This window comes from Mya arenaria, chromosome 7, assembly GCF_026914265.1.
Source record: "Mya arenaria isolate MELC-2E11 chromosome 7, ASM2691426v1".
In the NCBI taxonomy this organism is placed as follows: Eukaryota; Metazoa; Mollusca; class Bivalvia; order Myida; family Myidae; genus Mya; species Mya arenaria.
Window position 1 is genome coordinate 50,446,841 of NC_069128.1, and position 27,879 is coordinate 50,474,719.

At 35.7% G+C, this 27,879-nt stretch overlaps 2 protein-coding genes across 2 annotated transcripts; both read left to right on the top strand.

Annotated features, from left to right (window-relative positions):
- The first annotated feature begins 80 nt into the window (after positions 1-80).
- Positions 81-8,093, top strand: LOC128241605 (cadherin EGF LAG seven-pass G-type receptor 2-like). The gene is made up of 5 exons (XM_052958615.1): positions 81-275; positions 3,753-4,041; positions 5,532-5,641; positions 6,218-6,274; positions 6,745-8,093. Exons 1-5 carry the CDS (start codon positions 215-217, stop codon positions 7,005-7,007), a joined length of 780 nt encoding a protein of 259 aa, XP_052814575.1. The 5' UTR covers positions 81-214; the 3' UTR covers positions 7,008-8,093.
- An 11,135-nt stretch (positions 8,094-19,228) lies between these two features.
- Positions 19,229-27,240, top strand: LOC128241607 (cadherin EGF LAG seven-pass G-type receptor 1-like). Its single transcript, XM_052958617.1, has 5 exons — positions 19,229-19,429; positions 22,905-23,193; positions 24,684-24,793; positions 25,369-25,425; positions 25,895-27,240. The coding sequence occupies exons 1-5, from the start codon at positions 19,369-19,371 to the stop codon at positions 25,948-25,950; spliced, it is 573 nt and encodes a 190-aa protein (XP_052814577.1). The 5' UTR covers positions 19,229-19,368; the 3' UTR covers positions 25,951-27,240.
- Positions 27,241-27,879: the final 639 nt, after the last annotated feature.

Genomic DNA, 27,879 nt, shown 5'->3' on the forward strand with positions numbered 1-27,879 from the left:
CGAGTTTATTCTTCCCCTTACGCAAAAGTTAAGGTTTTTGTGGAACCAACCGTGTAATAAGATTATCGTAAACTCCGTCTGTTTGTTTTGACGACTGGATCACCATAGACCCTTTGAAACCCCATTCTATAAAAGGCAGCTCTCAGCCCTTGTCCTATGCAGTGAGTTTTAGTTTGGATTTGATTGCAAATAGGAACGTACTTATAACATCAAGATGGATTTGAGGATGTTTGCCGCTTGTTTGATAATGACTGTCTTTTTAAGCAAGCATTCTGGTAAGTGTCCAATGTATGTCTGTTAGTAGAAATTTGTTTTTGCTTCAAGTCTTAATGATGTATTTTAGGGTTAACCTACTCTAAAATTAGCAGAATGTATATCAAATTTATGGCGGATTCTTTTCTGACATTCATCTTAAAATATATATGCTTTGAATGAAATTTGAACATTTGGCATTCGGTATGACAATTCCTTGAATTTCTGGTCAATTTTACTTTTCTCTTCCCATGAATTCAATTATATAAGAGACTGTTATTCATTCGAGTATGTGCGACAATCTTGAACGCCTTAAAGTTCAGGGGAATAGAAACAATATTGTATGCCTTAGGTCTCGGGGGAATGTATGCGATCTTGAAAGCCCTAGGGGTTGGGTGAATGTATGCGATCTTGATTGCTTAGGTTTCGGGGAAATGTATGCGATCTTGAATGCCTTAGGTCTCGGAGAAATGTATGCGATCTTGAATGCCCTAGGGGTCAGGGGGAATGTATACTGTCTTGAATGCCTTAGGTCTCGGGGAAATGTATGCAATAGTGTATGCCTTAGGTCTCGGGGAAATGTATGCGATTGTGTATGCCTTAGGTCTCGGGGAAATGAATGTTATCTTGAATGCCCTAGGGTCGGGGGATTATATACTATCTTGAATGTCTTAGGTCTCGGGAAAATGTATGCGATAGTGTATGTCTTAGGTCTCGGGGAAATGTATGCGATCTTTAATGCCTTAGGGGTCGGGGGAATGTATACGATCCTTTAAGCCTTAGGTCTTGGGGAAAAGTATGCGAACTTGAATGCCTTAGGTCTCGGGGAGAAGTATGCGATAGTTTATGCCTTAGATCTCGGGGAAATGTATGCGATATTGTATGCCTTAGGTCTTGGGAAAATGTATGCGATCTTGTACGCCTTGGGTTTCGGAAAAATGTATGCGATCTTGTACGCCTTGGGTGTCGGAAAAATGTATGCGATCTTGAAAGCCTTAGGTCTAGGTGATATTTTTACCATTTTGAATGCCCTAAAGGTCGGGGGAATGTATGCGTTCTTGATTGCTTTAGTGGTCGGGGAATTGTAAACGTTTTTAAAACAGATGTCGTGGAAATATGTGCGATTTTGAACGCAAAGGGGTCGGTGCAATTTTTGCGATCTTGAACGCCCAGGGTTCGGGAAAACGGTTTTGTTTTTAACGCCCTGGGGCTTAGGGGAATGTAAATGATTTTGAATGCCATGGCAATTTTCATGAAGAGCAAAAAAAAATCTAATCAATGGAAGGAGGAAAGCAACAGAATGACTGTATTGTTTCGACCAGAAAATCATTAAAATCAGCTTAGGTTTGTACAATGCAGACACCCGATTTCAATTGTTCCCGCTGAGAGTTGACCACATATCTCTTTTCAAGACTGAAAATAATTCTTCATTGAAATACAGGAGCTGTCAATTATCTGCCTTGTCTTTATAAATGAACTTCTTTAATATCATTAGGATAACGAATAAACTGTTTGCATTGGCATAGGGTCTTTGTTAATCCTAATTATTTAAAACTCTTCGCAAATAAATTTATTTAGGGAATCCTATTTTTAAATTTGGGATAAACTAAATATGATATTTTCAAAAAGTCTTCTGTTATCCGTCGTTATTGTGAATTCCTTTTTAATATTTGAACATGTTAAAGTTTTAGACAATTAAACTTTGTAATTGTGTACTGATTCAGCTATGTTGGGTTTTAACTACTGTGTTTTAACAATTCAGCTGCTTTTGAAATTGATAGTGCGTACTAATATTTCAGTCGCTTGACTTGTTAAATGCGTACTAATGCTTCAGTCACTTAATTATTAGTCCTCATCAACGTTTTAAATACTTGATTTTTTTTATTTGATTAATCAGTTCTTACAGTTCAGTAGCTGGATCAGCAGTCAGACAGACGGACAGACAAAAATACATGTTTATTGTCGTAAACGTGTCATATAACAGTTTTTCGACAAAAACTGATGAATAAAAGCATTTATTAAATAGTCAGTATGGACACAACAATGCGTTCATAAACATTTCAGTCAAGGGATACTTTTATTGCCCATTTACATAATAAAAGTTGCTTGATTTTCTTTAATTATGTTTTCGGCAAAACAACATCAACATTATTACAGTGAACTTTTTTAAGCAAACATTCAAGTTACTGCTTCAATTTATAAAATACGATATACCACTACCTAGCCGTAGCTTCTTCACGCCATGAATCCGCCTGACCGCCAGACCGCCAGGTTGCAAACTTTAGACTCGCATGCCATTTGTATGCTAGCTTACAGAGAAACAACCAACTATGTTTTATTATCAATATTTGTTATATACGTTAAACGAACTTTTTATCGGAAAAGTTCAAGAACATAACGCTGTTCTAGAAATAACGTAGATGAGATATGCAAATGATGTTTGATGGAAATTATGTATTTGGAATTAGGGAAGCAGATGTCTTGTGTTTTAATTGCTTTTTTTAACAAAGACATGTTTGCGTTTGATATTATTGAGAATTATTTATTGAAGATGATGGTGATTTGATTAGGCTAGTGCAAAGGCAATCAACATTCACTTATAAATTATACAAAAACAGCGGGAAGAAAAATTTGATTTTGTAGTTTAATCCACTAGCAACTCTTTTAGAGATAAAGCAATTATTCTAAACATTTGATTTTGAAAAAAAACATCATTTAACGAGCTAAAGGTTATATGTAACAATGGACAGTGTTTTATTGTAGCAATAGGATCGAATGCATGTTATAGCATTTCATTTCCCAAATCGTGGTCGGAATATTCTTAATCCGTATGGTTACGAGGCATTAAAGGGGCAAACCTTTTACAGAAATGAAAAAAAAAAGATTTATGAACACATAAACATTAGTAATATATTGGCGCTTTTTAACTGAATTTGTGGATTCGCAGCTATTAATTAAAACAGAAACTATTTATTATAAGGCTACAATTTTTTAACTGTACACAAATCATCTTGTTTTCTTTCTTGTGATCATTAAACGACAAATGTGCGTAGTAGACAGGCGTGTTTTTCTTCACGAGAGTATTTCTAAGACCAAATGTTTTATCAACAGACGCAAAATAAACGTAATTAGCGTGTAGTTTACAAGCATGGATTGTAGTAAGCACAGATCGTCATACATCAGTAAATCACTTTAGTTTACTTAATATGAAAAACTGAACGAAACAAAATAGTTTAAAGATGCACTCTTACTCCCAAATAAGATTGACCACAATTAATAATATTGTTTTAATATTCAAAAAACATGGTATGTCTACCTTATGGGACTATAGTAGATTACAGTAAATCTTTTAGCATTCAACAATCATTTAACATTTTTGCGCATTCTGCGATTAAATTCACGGTTACACACTTATTATCAGTAATATATATTTTTCATTAATGCAGTTTTAGTAAGTAGTTAAAGGTTCATTATAAACACAGTTGTTTGAATTTTTTCAGATGCAGCAACGATCACGGCATGGACTTTTACTGATGCTGCCGGTACCGGTGCCGCAGATACTGGCACTGCTCCCATGGGAGTAACGACAGTTTCAATTGCTGAATCTACAGCTGTAGGTGGAACCTTGTTTACCGCCTTGGCGACGCCGAATACAGCCACGTATGCGTTCGACACAACTGACGGAAATCCCAGTGACATTGCAACCGCCACGATCTCAGCCGCCGGCGTAGTTACGCTTGCTAGCTCTTTTGACTTTGAAACAACTCCATCATACGTATTCAAGATCGTGTAAGTGAATTAGATAAGCTGATCTGACAATATATTTAATTAATTGCCTTAATTATTACGGGTCACTATATAAACTAAATGAAGGGATTCGAATATATACATATCACTTATTCACATAAATAAGGTGTATACCTGTATTGAATATAGTCAAACATTGTTCGAAACTTTTAAAAGCATTAGGCAAAATTAACAATGTTGTAAGATATAAGAACTACAATTTTAATTCCAATTCTGTTTTTTAAATTTACATTGGGTCACGCAGCCCTTCCCATGAAACAATTTGAGCGGAAGTGTTAATTTAAGTGTCTCCCACGAGGAAATGATAGTAAATATTAGTTCAAAAGGACTCATTTCGTTTTATTCTGGACGGTATAATTCACCAAATACGGTAGAAAAAGTGTGTTCGGTAAACAGCTAGTCGAACAAGCCAATAGTTACCCGACTGATCAATAAGCGTCCCGATTAGACGTTGCTTTTCAGTTGCCCGTTTCACGATAAACTAAGTAAAGCAACTGCAGACAATTACCAAATGTATCAAGTTAAATATAGAAAGCCGGATATCTGACAAGGTCTCTAAATGTTGAGCTAATTATGCATTTTTGGTATTTCTTTGATACCAAAGTTACCTTTATTTAGAATGAGTCAACCCTCTAAATATACTAGTCGTTCAATTTAACCGTGTATTATATACACGCAAACTGGTTGTTTGTCATTTGTGATTCATTAATATTTCAAATTTTATTTCTTTCTTGTGCGTAATTTGTTAAACCCGAAGCATATACAGTTGCTATTAAGTTATGTAACATATTACAAACAGCAAAACCCATCGAAATTTATATTCCTAATTTGGCCTTGACGAAAGAGAATGCTTTCTATTTCAACATTGTTCCGATGTTATTAAATACTGAATATATGTCGTTTGTACCATAAAGTATTATTGTAAACATACGAAATCCGGATGCTAGAACATACAAAGGATCCTCTCATTCAAAAAGGTCGTGTTTATATAGTTCACAGAGATCATTTTAAGCCTTCAAATTTAAATTGAATGAAACACGGTCTCGACCAGTATTCGTAGCATTTATCCACTTTTCTCAGTAGGATTTCGTACTTCTTTTAGATGAACAAGTTTAAGACAAAACTTATGTTTTAATTCATAATGTATGGTGTATCATTGTTATCTCTTGATCTTGTATCTATTATATTGCACAAACATCATTGTCCTTCAATAACTTGTCAAGGCTTTCGGTGAAATAATAATATATAGACCTAGTTTCTATATCTTTTACCTGAAGAAATGAATCATCATGTGTGAGAAACTAAAAGCAAACTGCTGGGTTTAAATGTGAGATAAATATGTTTTATAGTTTAACTCATTATAAAAAATGAACATAGAAGCATGTAAAAATACATTTGTATTGTTTTGAAAGGTGATGGATATATAGTTGTCTTCTTTGTTTTGCATTTCATAACGATATTTTTATATTCAGTGCTACCGATGGCGGTGACACAGGAACTGCCACTGTCACCTTGAGTATCACGGACTCCGTTCAGTTGACAAAGACAGCCTTTTGTCTATCCTCTTCTTCGGTGGCAGCAGGTATGTAAATAATACTTCAAAACTGTCTGATACTGAAATTAAGTCTATTTATTTTTATGTTCATCAAACTAAACCCGTTGAAATTAAAATGGATATTACCAAATGAAAACGTATCACAAGCAGACACTGTTTGAGTTTTGTTTCAGTCCTTGGTATCCCTTGTATTTATTTTGAAATAACCTGTAAAATGATATAAATCTTAAACTAAATTATCAATATTAAGAATCATTGAATAATATCTAAACTAAAATGATATCATCCCTAAGACGTAAACATTAAACTTAAAGAGACATACTGAATAATAGACAAAACTGATATGATTTACTGACTGAAATGTTTTCCGTTTTTATTTCACCTGCATACGCAAGTATAATATTTATTTTCAAAGAACAGTATCTTAAAAATAGCGAACTCTTGTAACTAAAGTAACGGCGTTCAAACCACTCAAACAAGTGGTCTTAAGTTGTTCATTTATGGCTATCAAGTACTCATAAACTTCCGATATAGCAATGCAAAATGAACTGTTTAACTCGTATCGTTATGTACACATATTGTGTATTTCTTTATTATTTGCAGGTACCAGCGTAGGGACCATTACGACGGACGAGACTGCCGTAACGTTCGGTGCACCCCGTAAGCATGCTTATATCCTGCAGCCTGACCGTTTGTTAAAAAAACAAGGGCATATTAACTTAATGAAGCGGACCAATTAAATATCATATTTTTTTCATAGGCAAAAACAGCACCTCTTAACAATTGTATTATGCGTTTGCATAAAACGACTGGAACTCTTTCAGTCAATGCTTAAAACGCTAGTCCATAGTGTTGCTGTTCAGAATATATACAATTTAAAAGGCCATTACAAAGTTTGTTAACTGTTACGTTAGTATTTCGTATAAGTTGACCAGGCACATAAGAATAAAGAGGAAATGATTTTATTTATTGCAAGACATTATTTCTAATTAAAAATTGAAGCCATTTATGCACTCATACAATGTGAACATTGCATAAATAAATGTGCTGACAAAACAATACATACGATAACTTAATGCAGTGAACCAGTTATAGCTTTATATAAAAAAAAATATTGTTTTTTTTTTCAGTTACCGCGGACTTTGCTTCGTTCACAGTTTCTACCACGACTGGGGCCATCACCGTAGCAACTGGTGTGACTCTATCCTCTGCCAAACAAGTATATTACACCTTCACCATGACAGCAACTACAACGACAAGCGGTGTAGGCGCCAGCGGAACTCAAAACATCTATGTACTGGTCAACTGTGATAGTGATTCTTCTGGAGCCGGACAAGTTGCAGCCCTCTTCAGCATGTTGCTTTTATCCATTGCCACTGCCTTGCTTTATTAATTGAACAATATGCACACAAGCAGTAAGATAATAACATACTCTTTGTTGATTAATGATACAGGTTCAAACAATATAATTTAAAATAGATTTATCTGACAAAACTTGACCCTTCTACTTTTACTAAGCCTTTTTGAAACTATTCGTGTGTAGCCACATTGTTTGTGATACATGGCTTTGTCGCCGTGGACACCGATGGCGGTTAGGTTTTATCTTGTGTGTTTTAATCCATTTCTGGAATGAATATGAAATGGTAATGATGTATGTGCTTTTTGAATGTTTTGGTGTTTTTTTTCCGAGGGAAGTGCGTATTCCTCAAAGCATTTTATCATGATATATAGCGGTTTTGCGATATAATATAGAATGGCATGTGTTAACACCATTTACATGCATACATGAAAACTTTGCTTCGTTAGTTTATGTCATCTGAAGACTAAATTTCTAACAATACATCTGTTCAATGTCATTGTTATTTTTGTAAAACTCTATGGTGATACATTTTGTGTGAAGTATCCTACAAATTCAAATGAATGAGATCATTAAGAAATTAAACTTAGACCTTTTGGTAGATTCAATGTATCTATACGTGAACATGTCACTAAATGTAACATAGTCGTACTTTTACTGGCTGATTCCATTAAAAATGCACTGATATGTCATGTACTATAGTTATAAGTTTTAATAAGGAAATACGACTATTTGATAATATTTATGGAATCAACACGTACTTAATTATTTTAATCAAATCCATTCCAGAAAATGTCGATATTTGTTGTGTAAGTCTATGTTCTTTCAAAGATGATATTTCCAAAATGAAATTCCTTAGGGTATTGAAAATGGATATTCATCAGTCTTCTTCACTCTAAGTTATCGTTTCTGCTACAAACGAACAGTTAAACGAACAGAAATAACAACTGATCAAACATATAATTCAAACGCAAATAAGCCCCCTTTTGAAAGATACATAATCAAGACCAAATGTGTTTTATTAGCTGAAATATGGCTTGTTTCAAAACTATTACAGTTGATTAAATGTTGTTTGAAATGTGAAAAGTAAATTCGTGTTCGTTGAATAAAAGTATGAGTTTGGATTGTTTTGTTTTCCTTACTGTTAACATGTACATATATGAAAACCTACAGAAACAAACTGAGTAGCTGAAAGTTTAAACATAAATCCCGTTACGAGAGATTACAGTATACAGTATACATATATACATCGGCGATGTCAATTGTCGTACTGAATTCCTTCAAAGTCTTCCACAGTGTATTAGTGGGAAGGGAAGGTCAAAATTAAAAATGTTTCAAAGGTTAATGTTTTATTAAGTCTTGAGGAGCAAACTTTTTCGGGAGTGAAACACACATTCTTTTCGACATGTTTTTGGATATTAAGTTGACTACATTTTATGTAAGAGATTTTTTCGGAAAAGTCTGTCAATGATATTACTATATGTTTGTGTCAAAATGCTCCAGACTACCAACTAAACAATGCATTGTTCGTTCTTGATGATATTAGTGTTCAAACTAAATTGATGTTCAATAAGATAATGAATAGTATATTCATTTCCTGGTTACAAAACTGCAAATATATTTTTTTTCAAAATAGCTGCAATCACAAAAATGTCACAAGACATTGTTGATTTGGAAGTTCTGACTTAAGAACTATTCATATGACCATTCCTTAAAATGGCTTAAGAAAGTTGAATATGTCTCATGAACAGAAGTCAAGAATGTAAGAAAAGTAACTCTTCTTCTAATAAGCAGGGTTTGATAGAGTGTATTCCTCGTGATATTGTGGAACAGCCAACCTCCACTGATCAATATAAACATGATGTTGTTGTTTTTTAAACTACAACATTTTCTGAATAATAGAACTTATATGAACCTTAAAAAATATTTCAATAAAACTCGAAAATGCAAAAATATTGACAAAAACGAGGGAAGCTGGAAAGACACGGGAAAGAGACAGTTGGTGATTGGAGAAGGCCTCAGTTGATAGCATCAAACACACGATGGAACATGAACAAATTAAGAAAGGTTGCTCGGAAAACTGTCTGACAAAAGAAGATGGATATCTTCTCTCATCTATAATGAGGTCATTTGCGAGGTCAGAAACCAAAATTAAAGAATTGGAGTATTGGTAAATGATGATCAAATACATTATATTTACGAAGAAATATATGCTAAACCGATAGAGTGTAGTAATTTACATTTAATTGTATTGCTCTTTTATAAAACAAATGAGAGCAAAAGTAATAGGACCATTTGGTTACAGATGGAAAAATGAAATGCTGTTATTAAATAATTTGATATATGAATGATTATTAGAAACAACCGTTTATATTTCCCAAATGTTCACTATTGATAAATATGTAACATTCTACCTACTTGCGTACTAAACGATCCCTCATTTTGATACATAACGTGCATTAAAGCTATTTAGAGAGTTTGCGTACCAAATAAAATACCAAACATTCCGCATACCTGAGTGTTCTATGGAAAATCTCAAATACCAAGTAAGGCAAATAAAACAAGTTAACCTTTTTATTATTATATGATATTGTAAAGCTCCTTTTACCGATCACATAGGACAATAACATAAGAATAATGTTCAGTTTCAATTTCGGATACATGTCCATAGCTACACATGTCAGCGTAAAATGTCTTGAACCGGTCCAATTGGTCAGCTTATGTCACCATATCTCACCTTTCGGGATATTCAAAGCCCTTCCATATGCTCAATATCTCGTCAACGATTTTAAACACTTTTGTTGTGCGCTGTCTCGACTAGAGTGTTCAGTGTATGACCATGCTCAACGCCATGCACCTCGACCACCCCAGGTATGTCGAGTTAATGATAAAACTCAATGTTCCATGATAAGGAACGATTTCGGTGCTGGATTGTCTATAATACCGAAGACTAGACTTTGCTTCACAATAATGCAGTGATTCTATGTCAGTTAGTGTTTCAGACCATCGTTCAATGTTTATCCTCCGACCGAAGAGTTGTGTCGTTCATTTCCTCGTTTCAACAGCAGGGGCTACAACCTTACTTACATCTAATGGAAATTACATATGAATGTCAAAACAGTTAACTCTACCTTTGCCTTTAGCAAACTTATCCCAATATAAGACCCAACATAGACATATTTCCTACACAGTTTCTACATCATACGCATTTCACAAGTCAAATGTAATTGAACTTAAAGCACGAGGTTGGTGTCCGGTAATGACCTATTGGAAGACATATAGAAATACATCCCTTGATGGTTTGTTAATTAGTATGACCATTTAAAAATCTGAATTATATTAGCCATCAAAAAGCTGTCGAGTTGCCCCCCCCCCCCTCCGCCCCTTACACCTCACAATAATAAATGACCTACAAAATCACCCGTTCGCCCGTTGCGAAATTGAAAGAAATATATCAATAATCTTAAATTTAAAATCGTCTACAATATTACAACAACTTATTCATCTTTATCAAAATCAATGTTTAATATTGATTGTCAGTTAAAACTGATCAAGGTGGAGTCTTTTGTGATCGTTTAATCGATTATTTAGATAAACACATAAAACGTGCAACATGGACCAATGTAGTTGTATCACAATGCCATTTCAAATTTCTAGGGGAAATTTCCCGGACCCTGCCATATCCTTAACCATCAGCACTGTCTTAGGAATAGCCGTTATCTTTGCCATGTAAATAAGCCAAGGCATTGCTAGGGGATTGCCCCTGATATTGCCACTAACATATTGCCATGAGTGTGGGGTTTATGCTTCACCGAGTGTTGCCATTTGTACAACACTGGGTTTTATCTTGGGTATTTTCCCGGACGATGCTATGAAAATAACAATGCAAGATGCCGATGGGCAACGCACCGAGACGTTGTCATGCATATAACCTCGGACATTTCATATATATAACTCTGAATCTTGCCTTGGGAACGACGCTAGATTCAAATTGCACCTAATTTTCCTTTTGTATTGACAGGCAACAGCCCTGATGCAAGGCTAGCAGCACATAATTGTATTTTATACCAAGGGAAGAAACTCTATTATCTAAAAGTGTATTCAGTTAAGAAGAGTTCCTTATTTTTTGTTTACCTGTCAGTCACATATAAAATTTAAAGTCAATGCAACATAGACTAGGAAAACAGCCACTAAGACATATATATTGGCAGAGCATATCAGCCCAATTGTATAAGCCTAAATGGCATATGGCAGAATGAAAGAAAGAGATCATTGCTGTGTACACTTACAAAATACATATGTTATACCGGAGAAGTAAAATGCGTTAAAACAGGCTGTAATGGATAGAAATACACCGCACTTATTCAAACAAGGTTCATATTAATATAAATTACTAGTTCAATAACAAATAAGTGCAAGCCAAGTAAATTTTGCAGTGTTTTACATGACAAATGTATGACCATTAATTAATTTTGTTTGATAATTCTCATTCAAAGTCTATTTTAAACCAATGTTATATACAATAGTTCAGTAAACGAAGAGAAATAAGTGTTTTCCGTCCGTTGGTAAAGTGTTGATATCGAAGGAGGTAATTGCTTTAATCTCTAATTTCGTGTTGGTTACAAACCGCTCACTGCCTAACGTGTTTTTATTTAACTGTGTTAGTATGAAAATATATCATCTATAATCAGAGGTCACATAAATGTGATACCTTTCTTTTATTTTGATCGTAACTCTGACTTTACTCAACATATCTTGTTGTACTTCATTCATTATTTAATTGAAACCAACTTTAGAATCAATACTTTCCAATCAAATGAAATAATTTTATTGTTAAGATTCATTTATCAAACCGTTAAAGATCGCGAAATGTAATTCAATAGAAAAGGCACAATAGAAAGATGACGGGTGGGAAGTAACCCCACAATTGAGAAATCGGAATAAGGAAATCAACACGGTGAATAAATGTTTGATTTATTCTTGTTATCCATTAACATAAAGACATTTTTACACAAACACGCTCAAACACACGCACACTTGCACACATTCACCAACTCTCTCAAACACATACTAACACACTCACACACACACATACACACATATTTACACATCAAATAGTATTAATATATAAATACATATATACATACTTACAAAGGTAGCTTAGACGTATTACTGACATTATAAACTTGAGTTTGTTCATGATAATACATGTATTCCAAATGCATCAAGGGAGGTTAAAAGTGACTGATTTATCATAATAATTCACACAAGTTTTATTGCCCCTTTATAATAAATCCCTTTATTTTGCTACAATAAAACTGTGAATTTTGGTTCAAAATTGTTCCATATGAACTCTTTATAAACCAAATAACGAACTGTTTAAGGGATAGAGACAAATATTTGCGAAGGGTTATCACAATCATCATAGCATCAAAGGTTATAATAAATTTTAACATCGTGGTTATGTTCGGCAGTTCCAGCACTCCTCCAACTTCTCTCATCACAAAAGTATATTTGACCACCAAATTAATTCAGTGATGGACGTCTGTTATCATCCCGTCCCTTCTGTGAATGAACTTAAGGAATATTAACATTGGGCTTATGCTTATGTCAGGACAGTATTCCTACAGATGGCTACTTGTTTCTTCAGTTCGAGCCGAAGTTATCGGTTATGACTAAATGGCATTAAAGTGTTGTATTTAAAAAGCCTGGGTTTGAAAATAAATGTAATAATATAATAATATAATGGACACATATGTGTGTGAATGTTAATGACTCCACATCATCTGATAATTAAGTCACCATACTTAGACAAACAACAAGTCTGAAATCTATCCAACGTAAATGACCCTCGGTAATTTGGTTGAAAGTCTAGAAATGTGTACAAAATAAAACTCATCTGTTTCTATGAAATGTCTGATTACAATGCATTCAGAACCGAAATGCCCTCAAACTGCAGACTTTTTGTGTTCCAGCAGTCGAAGGGAGATTACTGCAATGTTGTTTTGACAAAACGAAGGCTGATAACTTTTCAAGTGTCTACAGCATACCACCTCATCGGTCTAGCATTAAAGGCAAAAACAGTTAATTGTATCAAATGTGTCACAACTTTGTCAATTACCTTCAATGTGAAAGGGATATGTTCTCGGAAACATTTCAAGCAGATGGACACATCTTTCAAGTTGTTTGATTGTAGCCTCATATGAGGTCCACACAACAATGAAAACACAACGAGTAAGCCTAACATTGAATAAACATTTGAATTGTGGTAATAGGCTGAAGTTTACATTCATCCGACATTGAATACCATGAAGGAATGGTCTTATGTTTCAGTCGTGTTTCATACATAATATTGAAAAAATGAATTCTGTTTAAAATATCTTAAAATTGCTCCAAAGAGGGTTTTCATTTGTTACTGAGATATGATTAAATAAAGTTTTTAATAAAATGTTCTATTAAAAATTATTTCCGAAGGCGAAACTTCCAGAAAGTTTACCACGACACATAAATTGTGATTATATAAAGGTTTTATTGAAATAAAACCTACAGTAGTGCTTCCTTCTTTTTAGGAAAGTGTCCTTCTTCTGACAAACAAACGTATTTAATGGACATGATTCAGGTATAATTAAACAATTTTAAACAATAGTGCTCACCCTTTTACTACATTTGTTAGCAATACAACAATTAATTTGTTTCACGTACACACCGATGTCTTCATTGTCCTTCCCTTCGAGCATTAAGGACTAAATTCAACTTTTGGGTCTCGATAATATTATCAGCAAAAGAGTTTAAATACATTTTTTCACAGAATTTATTTATTACACAAAGATGGTTGTTAGTTTTATCCTCAAACGACATATACCTATGCTTCTGGTTCTTGCCGAACAAACCAGGACCTCTTGCTGCCAGAAAGCGCCTCATGTTACCTTCGGATCAGGTGCGCTGTCGGCTTAAATATCTTAAATATAACTGTTTAACTGATAATTTTAACAAAACACAACAATCTCCTTTACAAATATATCAACGAAGTTTAACAATTACTACCGATTGTGGCTGAAGGCAAGCAGTAATAATCTCCAATGAAATGTCTAGTAATTTTCGAATCACACTGCCAATTATGTCTTAAGTCTGTTCATGTGAAACTGATTGTGTTAAAACAGTCACTAGATTGAATGTGACCAAATTTCTACACTACACAATCCTCCACTCCGATAAATGTCGGTTCAAACTGAGACCAATACCACATGCTTGAGATGATTCTTATTAAATATCTGAGATAAAGCATTCGCCCGAATTACTTACTTATTTAGTCCAAAGAACCATGTAACTTGAATAGAAAAGTGACATCTGTTTGAAATAGACTTATAAAAGGGAACACTTCATAAAGTCTGTTTGGTGGCATATAATAGGATATTGCTTAAAAATAGATTTGCAGTCGCTTACAAAATAAATTTATTTTCTTACTGAAACCAATTTCTTTGTATCCATATCATTCAAAAAGAGACAACTGTGATGCCAGATATCTATAACCAATGGTTTTAACATTAAGATGTGACAAAGTTAATCTTTTACACGTGAATTATGGGATAATTCAAACTGTTCTTGTTTTGTAAAACATCACAATCAGAAACTGTCTTGGTTAAAGGAGATAATTCAGGTTCGAATGATTAATTCAGATGTCTCCAAAATGTTCCACATATTAACCGATAATAGGAAACTGGGTTTTAAAAAGAATCAGAATGTAATAAAAAAAGACAGTCAAGTGTTTTACACTTAACAACGCTCCTTTTCCATTCAAAGCCTAATCATTATCAAGTTGAAGCCAATAGTGACATTACAGATCATGGCTACACTCAAACATATTATGACCTCAACCATTACCTTTTTCGCAATATAGATCGCAAGTGAACAACGGCTAAAGGGAGACAACTGTGATACAGCCAAAACAGATTCCATGCGTGTCGCATTCCTATATAATTCATCGGCATACAGCTCCATCTGAAAATGGGCAAAATCATTCAAAAATTTAGTTTTTAACCATAGTCTGCAATAAGTTAGTTTTCTCTCCAAAGCAGTACAAGCAGCATTCATCGTTATAAACCAAATCTGTAAAAGTTCTCAACCAAGTGTTAAGAAAATGACAGTCAAACATTCAAATGCAATGTTCTGTGAACCTAATTTGATCATTTTACATCAACTATTATGATTAACAGTTTTAATTGCAAACTATATTTACCTTTGCTCAAGCCTAATGCTGGACAACACGCCTCCTGAAAGCGCCGATTGTGACCTTCCGATCATGAATCCAGTGTTGTATGCTCCTCTTCATCTTAAAAAGAAAGGTTTCACACTGAAAAACACACTAATGTCCCAAACAAATATATAATCCTAGTGAAACAAAACGGTGGAGTGTGATATATGTTGAGTTAAACAGGAGACTGGCGTATTATTTTAGCAAATATGAAACGCCTAGGCAAGTAAATGACCCTGCTACTGATGTTGAAAGTTTGAAAATATGCAACAAGTTGTGCACATACAGATTGTAGCTGCTACTCTGCAACCCCCGTCCAAATAAATGTCAGAAATGCCTGAAGACAATTTTTTACTTGAGCAGTGATTCCGGTTTAACTGATCCTCAGCTTATGGTATTCCAATCCCATGTCTTATAACGCCTTCTTTTCTGTCTGTTAATAAAAGCAGTTGTTAGTCATTAATCATTATATCCGATTAGAACACGTTTTATAAAATAAATGGCATATAGTAAAACAGATATAAGTTTTTGTTTAATTCTAGTTCAACAGCTTTTGATTAAGTTAATACAACAATGCTATTTCAAACATTTAGCAGCCATTATAGTGTGTACTTTAACAAATCATTAATCAAGACTTAACAATATATGTGTTCCAATTTACTACAATAAACAATTGAATATAATTTAAAGCTCTCAAGCTCTCATATAACCTTTACGCCTTACTAAGTATTATTTAAATACATAATAGGTTTTTATAGAGTTTTATAATTTGGAAGTTCCAAACCTGTGCATAGCAATGCTGAATCCATATATTTAATCTAGAAATCTACCTGTTGTTGCTATTGCCCGCATCATGCCCGACCATGTCTCATGTGATCTCAAGCTCTGATAGTAAGTTGTTGGCGGTTGCTCGTATCATCCTATCGGAAAGAAAACATTAGCAAAGGTTTTTCTATAACCTCTCTTAATTACATCAGCGTTTAATTGAAACTTTAAAACCCTATACTCTGGCTTAAACAATGCTACACAAGGTGGCCTAGTGGCGTTTTTACCCAAAGGGAGGGGTGTAAATTGGCAGCTAATTGGCGGCATAAAGTACGCAACGTTGCGGTGTGACGGAATTTCGTTGTGAATTTCGGCTTGTTGGCGTTAAATAGGTGAAAAGGTTGCATGACGTATGAAACTTTTCGGCCAAGCGGCGTTACAAAGGCAGTCTGGTGGCATGACGTATGAGACCTTTCGGCCAAACGGCGTTAAATAGGCGGGATGGTGGCATGACGTCTGAGACCTTTCGGCCAAACGGCGTTACAAAGGCGGCCTGGTGGCATGACGTGTGAGACCTTTCGGCCAAACGGCGTTACAAAGGCGGCCTGGTGGCATGACGTATGAGACCTTTTGGCCAAACGGCGTTACAAAGGCGGCCTGGTGGCATGACGTATGAGACCTTTCGGCCAAACGGCGTTACAAAGGCGGTCTGGTGGCATGACGTATGAGACCATTCGGCCAAACGGCGTTAAATAGGCGGCCTGGTGGCATGACCTGTGAGGCCTTTCGGCCAAACGGCGTTAAATACGCGGCCTGGTGGCTTGACGTGTGAGACCTTTCGGCCAAACGGCGTTACAAAGGCGGCCTGGTGGCATGACGTATGAGACCTTTCGGCCAAACGGCGTTACAAAGGTGGTCTGGTGGCATGACGTATGAGACCTTTCGGCCAAACGGCGTAAAATAGGCGGTATGGTGGCATGACGTATGATACCTTTCGGTCAAACGGCGTTAAATACGCGGCCTGGTGGCATGACGTGTGAGACCTTTCGGCCAAACGCCGTTACAAAGGCGGCTTGGTGGCATGACGTATGAGACCTTTCGGCCAAACGGCGTTACAAAGGTGGTTTGGTGGCATGACGTATGAGACCTTTCGGCCAAACGGCGTTAAATAGGCGGTATTGTGGCATGACGTATGATACCTTTCGGCCAAACGGCGTTAAATACGCGGCCTGGTGGCTTGACGTGTGAGACCTTTCGGCCAAACGGCGTTACAAAGGCGGCCTGGTGGCATGGCGTATGAGACCTTTCGGCCAAACGGCGTAAAATAGGCGGTATGGTGGCATGACGTATGATACCTTTCGGCCAAACGGCGTTACAAAGGCGGCCTGGTGGCATGACTCGTGAGGCCTTTCGGCCAAACGGCGTTTAATAGGCGGCCTGGTGGCATGACGTGTGAGGCCTTTCGGCCAAACGGCGTTAAATAGGCGGCCTGGTGGCATGACTTGTGAGACTTTTCGGCCAAACGGCGTTACAAAGGCGGCCTGGTGGCATGACGTGTGAGGCCTTTCGGCCAAACGGCGTTATATAGGCGGCCTGGTGGCATGACGTGTGAGGCCTCACGGCCAAACGGCGTTAAATAGGCGGCCTGGTGGCATGACGTGTGAGACCTTACGGCCAAACGGCGTTAAATATGTGGACTGGTGGAATGACGTGTGAGGCCTTTCGGCCAAACGGCGTTAAATAGGCGGCCTGGTGGCATGACGTGTGAGGCCTCACTGCCAAACGGCGTTAAATAGGCGGCCTGGTGGCATGACGTGTGAGACCTTACGGCCAAACGGCGTTAAATAGGCGGCCTGGTGGCATGACGTGTGAGGCCTCACGGCCAAACGGCGTTAAATAGGCGGCATGGTGGGATGACGTGTGAGACTTTTCGGCCAAACGGCGTTATATAGGCGGCCTGGTGGAATGACGTGTGAGACCTTACGGCCAAACGGCGTTAAATAGGCGGCATGGTGGGATGACGTGTGAGACCTTTCGGCCAAACGGCGTTATATAGGCGGCCTGGTGGCATGACGTGTGAGGCCTCACGGCCAAACGGCGTTAAATAGGCGGCCTGGTGGAATGACGTGTGAGGCCTTTCGGCCAAACGGCGTTATATAGGCGGCCTGGTAGCATGACATGTGAAACAATTCGGCCAAACGGCGTTAAATTGGCGATCTGATTGCGTTAAAAAGGCATCTGGTGGCATGACGGCCTTAAATTAACGTTCCGGTGGTTTAAAGTTGGCTGCCTGACGGCGGTTATTCTTTCAAATTCCCCCTGTCATTCTGCCAAGTTCACACTGTCATGCTGCCAACGCTGTAAGGCTGACAACTTCACAGTGTCTGGGTAAAAACTTCACAATGTCACGCTGTCAAGCTGCTTAGCTGCCAATTTCACGGACTTCCCACAATATTTCAGCAAGTGTTAACAAGAGATTTTTGACTTACATAAAAAACAAAGCGCATGGTGATACCATATTTTATACTAGCTTAACGAGCGTAACGCCGTTACTGCTTAACACCTATTAGCCCAACAAGTAACAGTAACGGTAAGTTCGTGTGCGCAATTTCACTGAAACAGGCAATGATTTAATGCACGTTTCTATAATAAATTATTCAAATTTGCGTTTCATAGTATTTCTCTGAAAAGCGCACACACTTACATATCAGTTAAGAAACGAAACGTTGTTTCAAAAATGACGCAGCAATCATGCAACAGCCCTGTGTACGCATACATTTAGTTATTGATAACCAAACAGACTTGAAGTTAAAGCACTGAACACATTTTTGACATTTAGTACTTGGTTCGCTAAAATAACACAATATAAAACATATTTTTTTCATTTTAACAATTTTGTTATGCAAACTTTCGGTTTGCAGTAATCCTGACAAACCTGAACAGTATTCTTCACCAATGCGATGACAGTATTATTTGAAACCAAATCTAAACGTTTTACCTTAGGTTACAACTGTGATAGCCATAAAATGTATCCGTTCACTAGAGTAGTCGTAAACTATTTGATTTCACAAAGTCAAATGCGCCCGGTCCCGTTACGAAAATCAAAAAAGTCATGTGATATCGACGTGGTGCCTACGTCATAGTTAGGGGATATTTGATATCCCTGGCGAGTTTATTCTTCCCCTTACGCAAAAGTTAAGGTTTTTGTGGAACCAACCGTGTAATAAGATTATCGTAAACTCCGTCTGTTTGTTTTGACGACTGGATCACCATAGACCCTTTGAAACCCCATTCTATAAAAGGCAGCTCTCAGCCCTTGTCCTATGCAGTGAGTTTTAGTTTGGATTTGATTGCAAATAGGAACGTACTTATAACATCAAGATGGATTTGAGGATGTTTGCCGCTTGTTTGATAATGACTGTCTTTTTAAGCAAGCATTCTGGTAAGTGTCCAATGTATGTCTGTTAGTAGAAATTTGTTTTTGCTTCAAGTCTTAATGATGTATTTTAGGGTTAACCTACTCTAAAATTAGCAGAATGTATATCAAATTTATGGCGGATTCTTTTCTGACATTCATCTTAAAATATATATGCTTTGAATGAAATTTGAACATTTGGTATTCGGTATGACAATTCCTTGAATTTCTGGTCAATTTTACTTTTCTCTTCCCATGAATTCAATTATATAAGAGACTGTTATTCATTCGAGTATGTGCGACAATCTTGAACGCCTTAAAGTTCAGGGGAATAGAAACAATATTGTATGCCTTAGGTCTCGGGGGAATGTATGCGATCTTGAAAGCCCTAGGGGTTGGGTGAATGTATGCGATCTTGATTGCTTAGGTTTCGGGGAAATGTATGCGATCTTGAATGCCTTAGGTCTCGGAGAAATGTATGCGATCTTGAATGCCCTAGGGGTCAGGGGGAATGTATACTGTCTTGAATGCCTTAGGTCTCGGGGAAATGTATGCAATAGTGTATGCCTTAGGTCTCGGGGAAATGTATGCGATTGTGTATGCCTTAGGTCTCGGGGAAATGAATGTTATCTTGAATGCCCTAGGGTCGGGGGATTATATACTATCTTGAATGTCTTAGGTCTCGGGAAAATGTATGCGATAGTGTATGTCTTAGGTCTCGGGGAAATGTATGCGATCTTTAATGCCTTAGGGGTCGGGGGAATGTATACGATCCTTTAAGCCTTAGGTCTTGGGGAAAAGTATGCGAACTTGAATGCCTTAGGTCTCGGGGAAAAGTATGCGATAGTTTATGCCTTAGATCTCGGGGAAATGTATGCGATATTGTATGCCTTAGGTCTTGGGAAAATGTATGCGATCTTGTACGCCTTGGGTTTCGGAAAAATGTATGCGATCTTGTACGCCTTGGGTGTCGGAAAAATGTATGCGATCTTGAAAGCCTTAGGTCTAGGTGATATTTTTACCATTTTGAATGCCCTAAAGGTCGGGGGAATGTATGCGTTCTTGATTGCTTTAGTGGTCGGGGAATTGTAAACGTTTTTAAAACAGATGTCGTGGAAATATGTGCGATTTTGAACGCAAAGGGGTCGGTGCAATTTTTGCGATCTTGAACGCCCAGGGTTCGGGAAAACGGTTTTGTTTTTAACGCCCTGGGGCTTAGGGGAATGTAAATGATTTTGAATGCCATGGCAATTTTCATGAAGAGCAAAAAAAATCTAATCAATGGAAGGAGGAAAGCAACAGAATGACTGTATTGTTTCGACCAGAAAATCATTAAAATCAGCTTAGGTTTGTACAATGCAGACACCCGATTTCAATTGTTCCCGCTGAGAGTTGACCACATATCTCTTTTCAAGACTGAAAATAATTCTTCATTGAAATACAGGAGCTGTCAATTATCTGCCTTGTCTTTATAAATGAACTTCTTTAATATCATTAGGATAACGAATAAACTGTTTGCATTGGCATAGGGTCTTTGTTAATCCTAATTATTTAAAACTCTTCGCAAATAAATTTATTTAGGGAATCCTATTTTTAAATTTGGGATAAACTAAATATGATATTTTCAAAAAGTCTTCTGTTATCCGTCGTTATTGTGAATTCCTTTTTAATATTTGAACATGTTAAAGTTTTAGACAATTAAACTTTGTAATTGTGTACTGATTCAGCTATGTTGGGTTTTAACTACTGTGTTTTAACAATTCAGCTGCTTTTGAAATTGATAGTGCGTACTAATATTTCAGTCGCTTGACTTGTTAAATGCGTACTAATGCTTCAGTCACTTAATTATTAGTCCTCATCAACGTTTTAAATACTTGATTTTTTTATTTGATTAATCAGTTCTTACAGTTCAGTAGCTGGATCAGCAGTCAGACAGACGGACAGACAAAAATACATGTTTATTGTCGTAAACGTGTCATATAACAGTTTTTCGACAAAAACTGATGAATAAAAGCATTTATTAAATAGTCAGTATGGACACAACAATGCGTTCATAAACATTTCAGTCAAGGGATACTTTTATTGCCCATTTACATAATAAAAGTTGCTTGATTTTCTTTAATTATGTTTTCGGCAAAACAACATCAACATTATTACAGTGAACTTTTTTAAGCAAACATTCAAGTTACTGCTTCAATTTATAAAATACGATATACCACTACCTAGCCGTAGCTTCTTCACGCCATGAATCCGCCTGACCGCCAGACCGCCAGGTTGCAAACTTTAGACTCGCATGCCATTTGTATGCTAGCTTACAGAGAAACAACCAACTATGTTTTATTATCAATATTTGTTATATACGTTAAACGAACTTTTTATCGGAAAAGTTCAAGAACATAACGCTGTTCTAGAAATAACGTAGATGAGATATGCAAATGATGTTTGATGGAAATTATGTATTTGGAATTAGGGAAGCAGATGTCTTGTGTTTTAATTGCTTTTTTTAACAAAGACATGTTTGCGTTTGATATTATTGAGAATTATTTATTGAAGATGATGGTGATTTGATTAGGCTAGTGCAAAGGCAATCAACATTCACTTATAAATTATACAAAAACAGCGGGAAGAAAAATTTGATTTTGTAGTTTAATCCACTAGCAACTCTTTTAGAGATAAAGCAATTATTCTAAACATTTGATTTTGAAAAAAAACATCATTTAACGAGCTAAAGGTTATATGTAACAATGGACAGTGTTTTATTGTAGCAATAGGATCGAATGCATGTTATAGCATTTCATTTCCCAAATCGTGGTCGGAATATTCTTAATCCGTATGGTTACGAGGCATTAAAGGGGCAAACCTTTTACAGAAATGAAAAAAAAAAGATTTATGAACACATAAACATTAGTAATATATTGGCGCTTTTTAACTGAATTTGTGGATTCGCAGCTATTAATTAAAACAGAAACTATTTATTATAAGGCTACAATTTTTTAACTGTACACAAATCATCTTGTTTTCTTTCTTGTGATCATTAAACGACAAATGTGCGTAGTAGACAGGCGTGTTTTTCTTCACGAGAGTATTTCTAAGACCAAATGTTTTATCAACAGACGCAAAATAAACGTAATTAGCGTGTAGTTTACAAGCATGGATTGTAGTAAGCACAGATCGTCATACATCAGTAAATCACTTTAGTTTACTTAATATGAAAAACTGAACGAAACAAAATAGTTTAAAGATGCACTCTTACTCCCAAATAAGATTGACCACAATTAATAATATTGTTTTAATATTCAAAAAACATGGTATGTCTACCTTATGGGACTATAGTAGATTACAGTAAATCTTTTAGCATTCAACAATCATTTAACATTTTTGCGCATTCTGCGATTAAATTCACGGTTACACACTTATTATCAGTAATATATATTTTTCATTAATGCAGTTTTAGTAAGTAGTTAAAGGTTCATTATAAACACAGTTGTTTGAATTTTTTCAGATGCAGCAACGATCACGGCATGGACTTTTACTGATGCTGCCGGTACCGGTGCCGCAGATACTGGCACTGCTCCCATGGGAGTAACGACAGTTTCAATTGCTGAATCTACAGCTGTAGGTGGAACCTTGTTTACCGCCTTGGCGACGCCGAATACAGCCACGTATGCGTTCGACACAACTGACGGAAATCCCAGTGACATTGCAACCGCCACGATCTCAGCCGCCGGCGTAGTTACGCTTGCTAGCTCTTTTGACTTTGAAACAACTCCATCATACGTATTCAAGATCGTGTAAGTGAATTAGATAAGCTGATCTGACAATATATTTAATTAATTGCCTTAATTATTACGGGTCACTATATAAACTAAATGAAGGGATTCGAATATATACATATCACTTATTCACATAAATAAGGTGTATACCTGTATTGAATATAGTCAAACATTGTTCGAAACTTTTAAAAGCATTAGGCAAAATTAACAATGTTGTAAGATATAAGAACTACAATTTTAATTCCAATTCTGTTTTTTAAATTTACATTGGGTCACGCAGCCCTTCCCATGAAACAATTTGAGCGGAAGTGTTAATTTAAGTGTCTCCCACGAGGAAATGATAGTAAATATTAGTTCAAAAGGACTCATTTCGTTTTATTCTGGACGGTATAATTCACCAAATACGGTAGAAAAAGTGTGTTCGGTAAACAGCTAGTCGAACAAGCCAATAGTTACCCGACTGATCAATAAGCGTCCCGATTAGACGTTGCTTTTCAGTTGCCCGTTTCACGATAAACTAAGTAAAGCAACTGCAGACAATTACCAAATGTATCAAGTTAAATATAGAAAGCCGGATATCTGACAAGGTCTCTAAATGTTGAGCTAATTATGCATTTTTGGTATTTCTTTGATACCAAAGTTACCTTTATTTAGAATGAGTCAACCCTCTAAATATACTAGTCGTTCAATTTAACCGTGTATTATATACACGCAAACTGGTTGTTTGTCATTTGTGATTCATTAATATTTCAAATTTTATTTCTTTCTTGTGCGTAATTTGTTAAACCCGAAGCATATACAGTTGCTATTAAGTTATGTAACATATTACAAACAGCAAAACCCATCGAAATTTATATTCCTAATTTGGCCTTGACGAAAGAGAATGCTTTCTATTTCAACATTGTTCCGATGTTATTAAATACTGAATATATGTCGTTTGTACCATAAAGTATTATTGTAAACATACGAAATCCGGATGCTAGAACATACAAAGGATCCTCTCATTCAAAAAGGTCGTGTTTATATAGTTCACAGAGATCATTTTAAGCCTTCAAATTTAAATTGAATGAAACACGGTCTCGACCAGTATTCGTAGCATTTATCCACTTTTCTCAGTAGGATTTCGTACTTCTTTTAGATGAACAAGTTTAAGACAAAACTTATGTTTTAATTCATAATGTATGGGTGTATCATTGTTATCTCTTGATCTTGTATCTATTATATTGCACAAACATCATTGTCCTTCAATAACTTGTCAAGGCTTTCGGTGAAATAATAATATATAGACCTAGTTTCTATATCTTTTACCTGAAGAAATGAATCATCATGTGTGAGAAACTAAAAGCAAACTGCTGGGTTTAAATGTGAGATAAATATGTTTTATAGTTTAACTCATTATAAAAATGAACATAGAAGCATGTAAAAATACATTTGTATTGTTTTGAAAGGTGATGGATATATAGTTGTCTTCTTTGTTTTGCATTTCATAACGATATTTTTATATTCAGTGCTACCGATGGCGGTGACACAGGAACTGCCACTGTCACCTTGAGTATCACGGACTCCGTTCAGTTGACAAAGACAGCCTTTTGTCTATCCTCTTCTTCGGTGGCAGCAGGTATGTAAATAATACTTCAAAACTGTCTGATACTGAAATTAAGTCTATTTATTTTTATGTTCATCAAACTAAACCCGTTGAAATTAAAATGGATATTACCAAATGAAAACGTATCACAAGCAGACACTGTTTGAGTTTTGTTTCAGTCCTTGGTATCCCTTGTATTTATTTTGAAATAACCTGTAAAATGATATAAATCTTAAACTAAATTATCAATATTAAGAATCATTGAATAATATCTAAACTAAAATGATATCATCCCTAAGACGTAAACATTAAACTTAAAGAGACATACTGAATAATAGACAAAACTGATATGATTTACTGACTGAAATGTTTTCCGTTTTTATTTCACCTGCATACGCAAGTATAATATTTATTTTCAAAGAACAGTATCTTAAAAATAGCGAACTCTTGTAACTAAAGTAACGGCGTTCAAACCACTCAAACAAGTGGTCTTAAGTTGTTCATTTATGGCTATCAAGTACTCATAAACTTCCGATATAGCAATGCAAAATGAACTGTTTAACTCGTATCGTTATGTACACATATTGTGTATTTCTTTATTTTTGCAGGTACCAGCGTAGGGACCATTACGACGGACGAGACTGCCGTAACGTTCGGTGCACCCCGTAAGCATGCTTATATCCTGCAGCCTGACCGTTTGTTAAAAAAACAAGGGCATATTAACTTAATGAAGCGGACCAATTAAATATCATATTTTTTTCATAGGCAAAAACAGCACCTCTTAACAATTGTATTATGCGTTTGCATAAAACGACTGGAACTCTTTCAGTCAATGCTTAAAACGCTAGTCCATAGTGTTGCTGTTCAGAATATATACAATTTAAAAGGCCATTACAAAGTTTGTTAACTGTTACGTTAGTATTTCGTATAAGTTGACCAGGCACATAAGAATAAAGAGGAAATGATTTTATTTATTGCAAGACATTATTTCTAATTAAAAATTGAAGCCATTTATGCACTCATACAATGTGAACATTGCATAAATAAATGTGCTGACAAAACAATACATACGATAACTTAATGCAGTGAACCAGTTATAGCTTTATATAAAAAAAAATATTGTTTTTTTTTCAGTTACCGCGGACTTTGCTTCGTTCACAGTTTCTACCACGACTGGGCCATCACCGTAGCAACTGGTGTGACTCTATCCTCTGCCAAACAAGTATATTACACCTTCACCATGACAGCAACTACAACGACAAGCGGTGTAGGCGCCAGCGGAACTCAAAACATCTATGTACTGGTCAACTGTGATAGTGATTCTTCTGGAGCCGGACAAGTTGCAGCCCTCTTCAGCATGTTGCTTTTATCCATTGCCACTGCCTTGCTTTATTAATTGAACAATATGCACACAAGCAGTAAGATAATAACATACTCTTTGTTGATTAATGATACAGGTTCAAACAATATAATTTAAAATAGATTTATCTGACAAAACTTGACCCTTCTACTTTTACTAAGCCTTTTTGAAACTATTCGTGTGTAGCCACATTGTTTGTGATACATGGCTTTGTCGCCGTGGACACCGATGGCGGTTAGGTTTTATCTTGTGTGTTTTAATCCATTTCTGGAATGAATATGAAATGGTAATGATGTATGTGCTTTTTGAATGTTTTGGTGTTTTTTTTCCGAGGGAAGTGCGTATTCCTCAAAGCATTTTATCATGATATATAGCGGTTTTGCGATATAATATAGAATGGCATGTGTTAACACCATTTACATGCATACATGAAAACTTTGCTTCGTTAGTTTATGTCATCTGAAGACTAAATTTCTAACAATACATCTGTTCAATGTCATTGTTATTTTTGTAAAACTCTATGGTGATACATTTTGTGTGAAGTATCCTACAAATTCAAATGAATGAGATCATTAAGAAATTAAACTTAGACCTTTTGGTAGATTCAATGTATCTATACGTGAACATGTCACTAAATGTAACATAGTCGTACTTTTACTGGCTGATTCCATTAAAAATGCACTGATATGTCATGTACTATAGTTATAAGTTTTAATAAGGAAATACGACTATTTGATAATATTTATGGAATCAACACGTACTTAATTATTTTAATCAAATCCATTCCAGAAAATGTCGATATTTGTTGTGTAAGTCTATGTTCTTTCAAAGATGATATTTCCAAAATGAAATTCCTTAGGGTATTGAAAATGATATTCATCAGTCTTCTTCACTCTAAGTTATCGTTTCTGCTACAAACGAACAGTTAAACGAACAGAAATAACAACTGATCAAACATATAATTCAAACGCAAATAAGCCCCCTTTTGAAAGATACATAATCAAGACCAAATGTGTTTTTTAGCTGAAATATGGCTTGTTTCAAAACTATTACAGTTGATTAAATGTTGTTTGAAATGTGAAAAGTAAATTCGTGTTCGTTGAATAAAAGTATGAGTTTGGATTGTTTTGTTTTCCTTACTGTTAACATGTACATATATGAAAACCTACAGAAACAAACTGAGTAGCTGAAAGTTTAAACATAAATCCCGTTACGAGAGATTACAGTATACAGTATACATATATACATCGGCGATGTCAATTGTCGTACTGAATTCCTTCAAAGTCTTCCACAGTGTATTAGTGGGAAGGGAAGGTCAAAATTAAAAATGTTTCAAAGGTTAATGTTTTATAAGTCTTGAGGAGCAACTTTTTCGGGAGTGAAACACACATTCTTTTCGACATGTTTTTGGATATTAAGTTGACTACATTTTATGTAAGAGATTTTTTCGGAAAAGTCTGTCAATGATATTACTATATGTTTGTGTCAAAATGCTCCAGACTACCAACTAAACAATGCATTGTTCGTTCTTGATGATATTAGTGTTCAAACTAAATTGATGTTCAATAAGATAATGAATAGTATATTCATTTCCTGGTTACAAAACTGCAAATATATTTTTTTTCAAAATAGCTGCAATCACAAAAATGTCACAAGACATTGTTGATTTGGAAGTTCTGACTTAAGAACTATTCATATGACCATTCCTTAAAATGGCTTAAGAAAGTTGAATATGTCTCATGAACAGAAGTCAAGAATG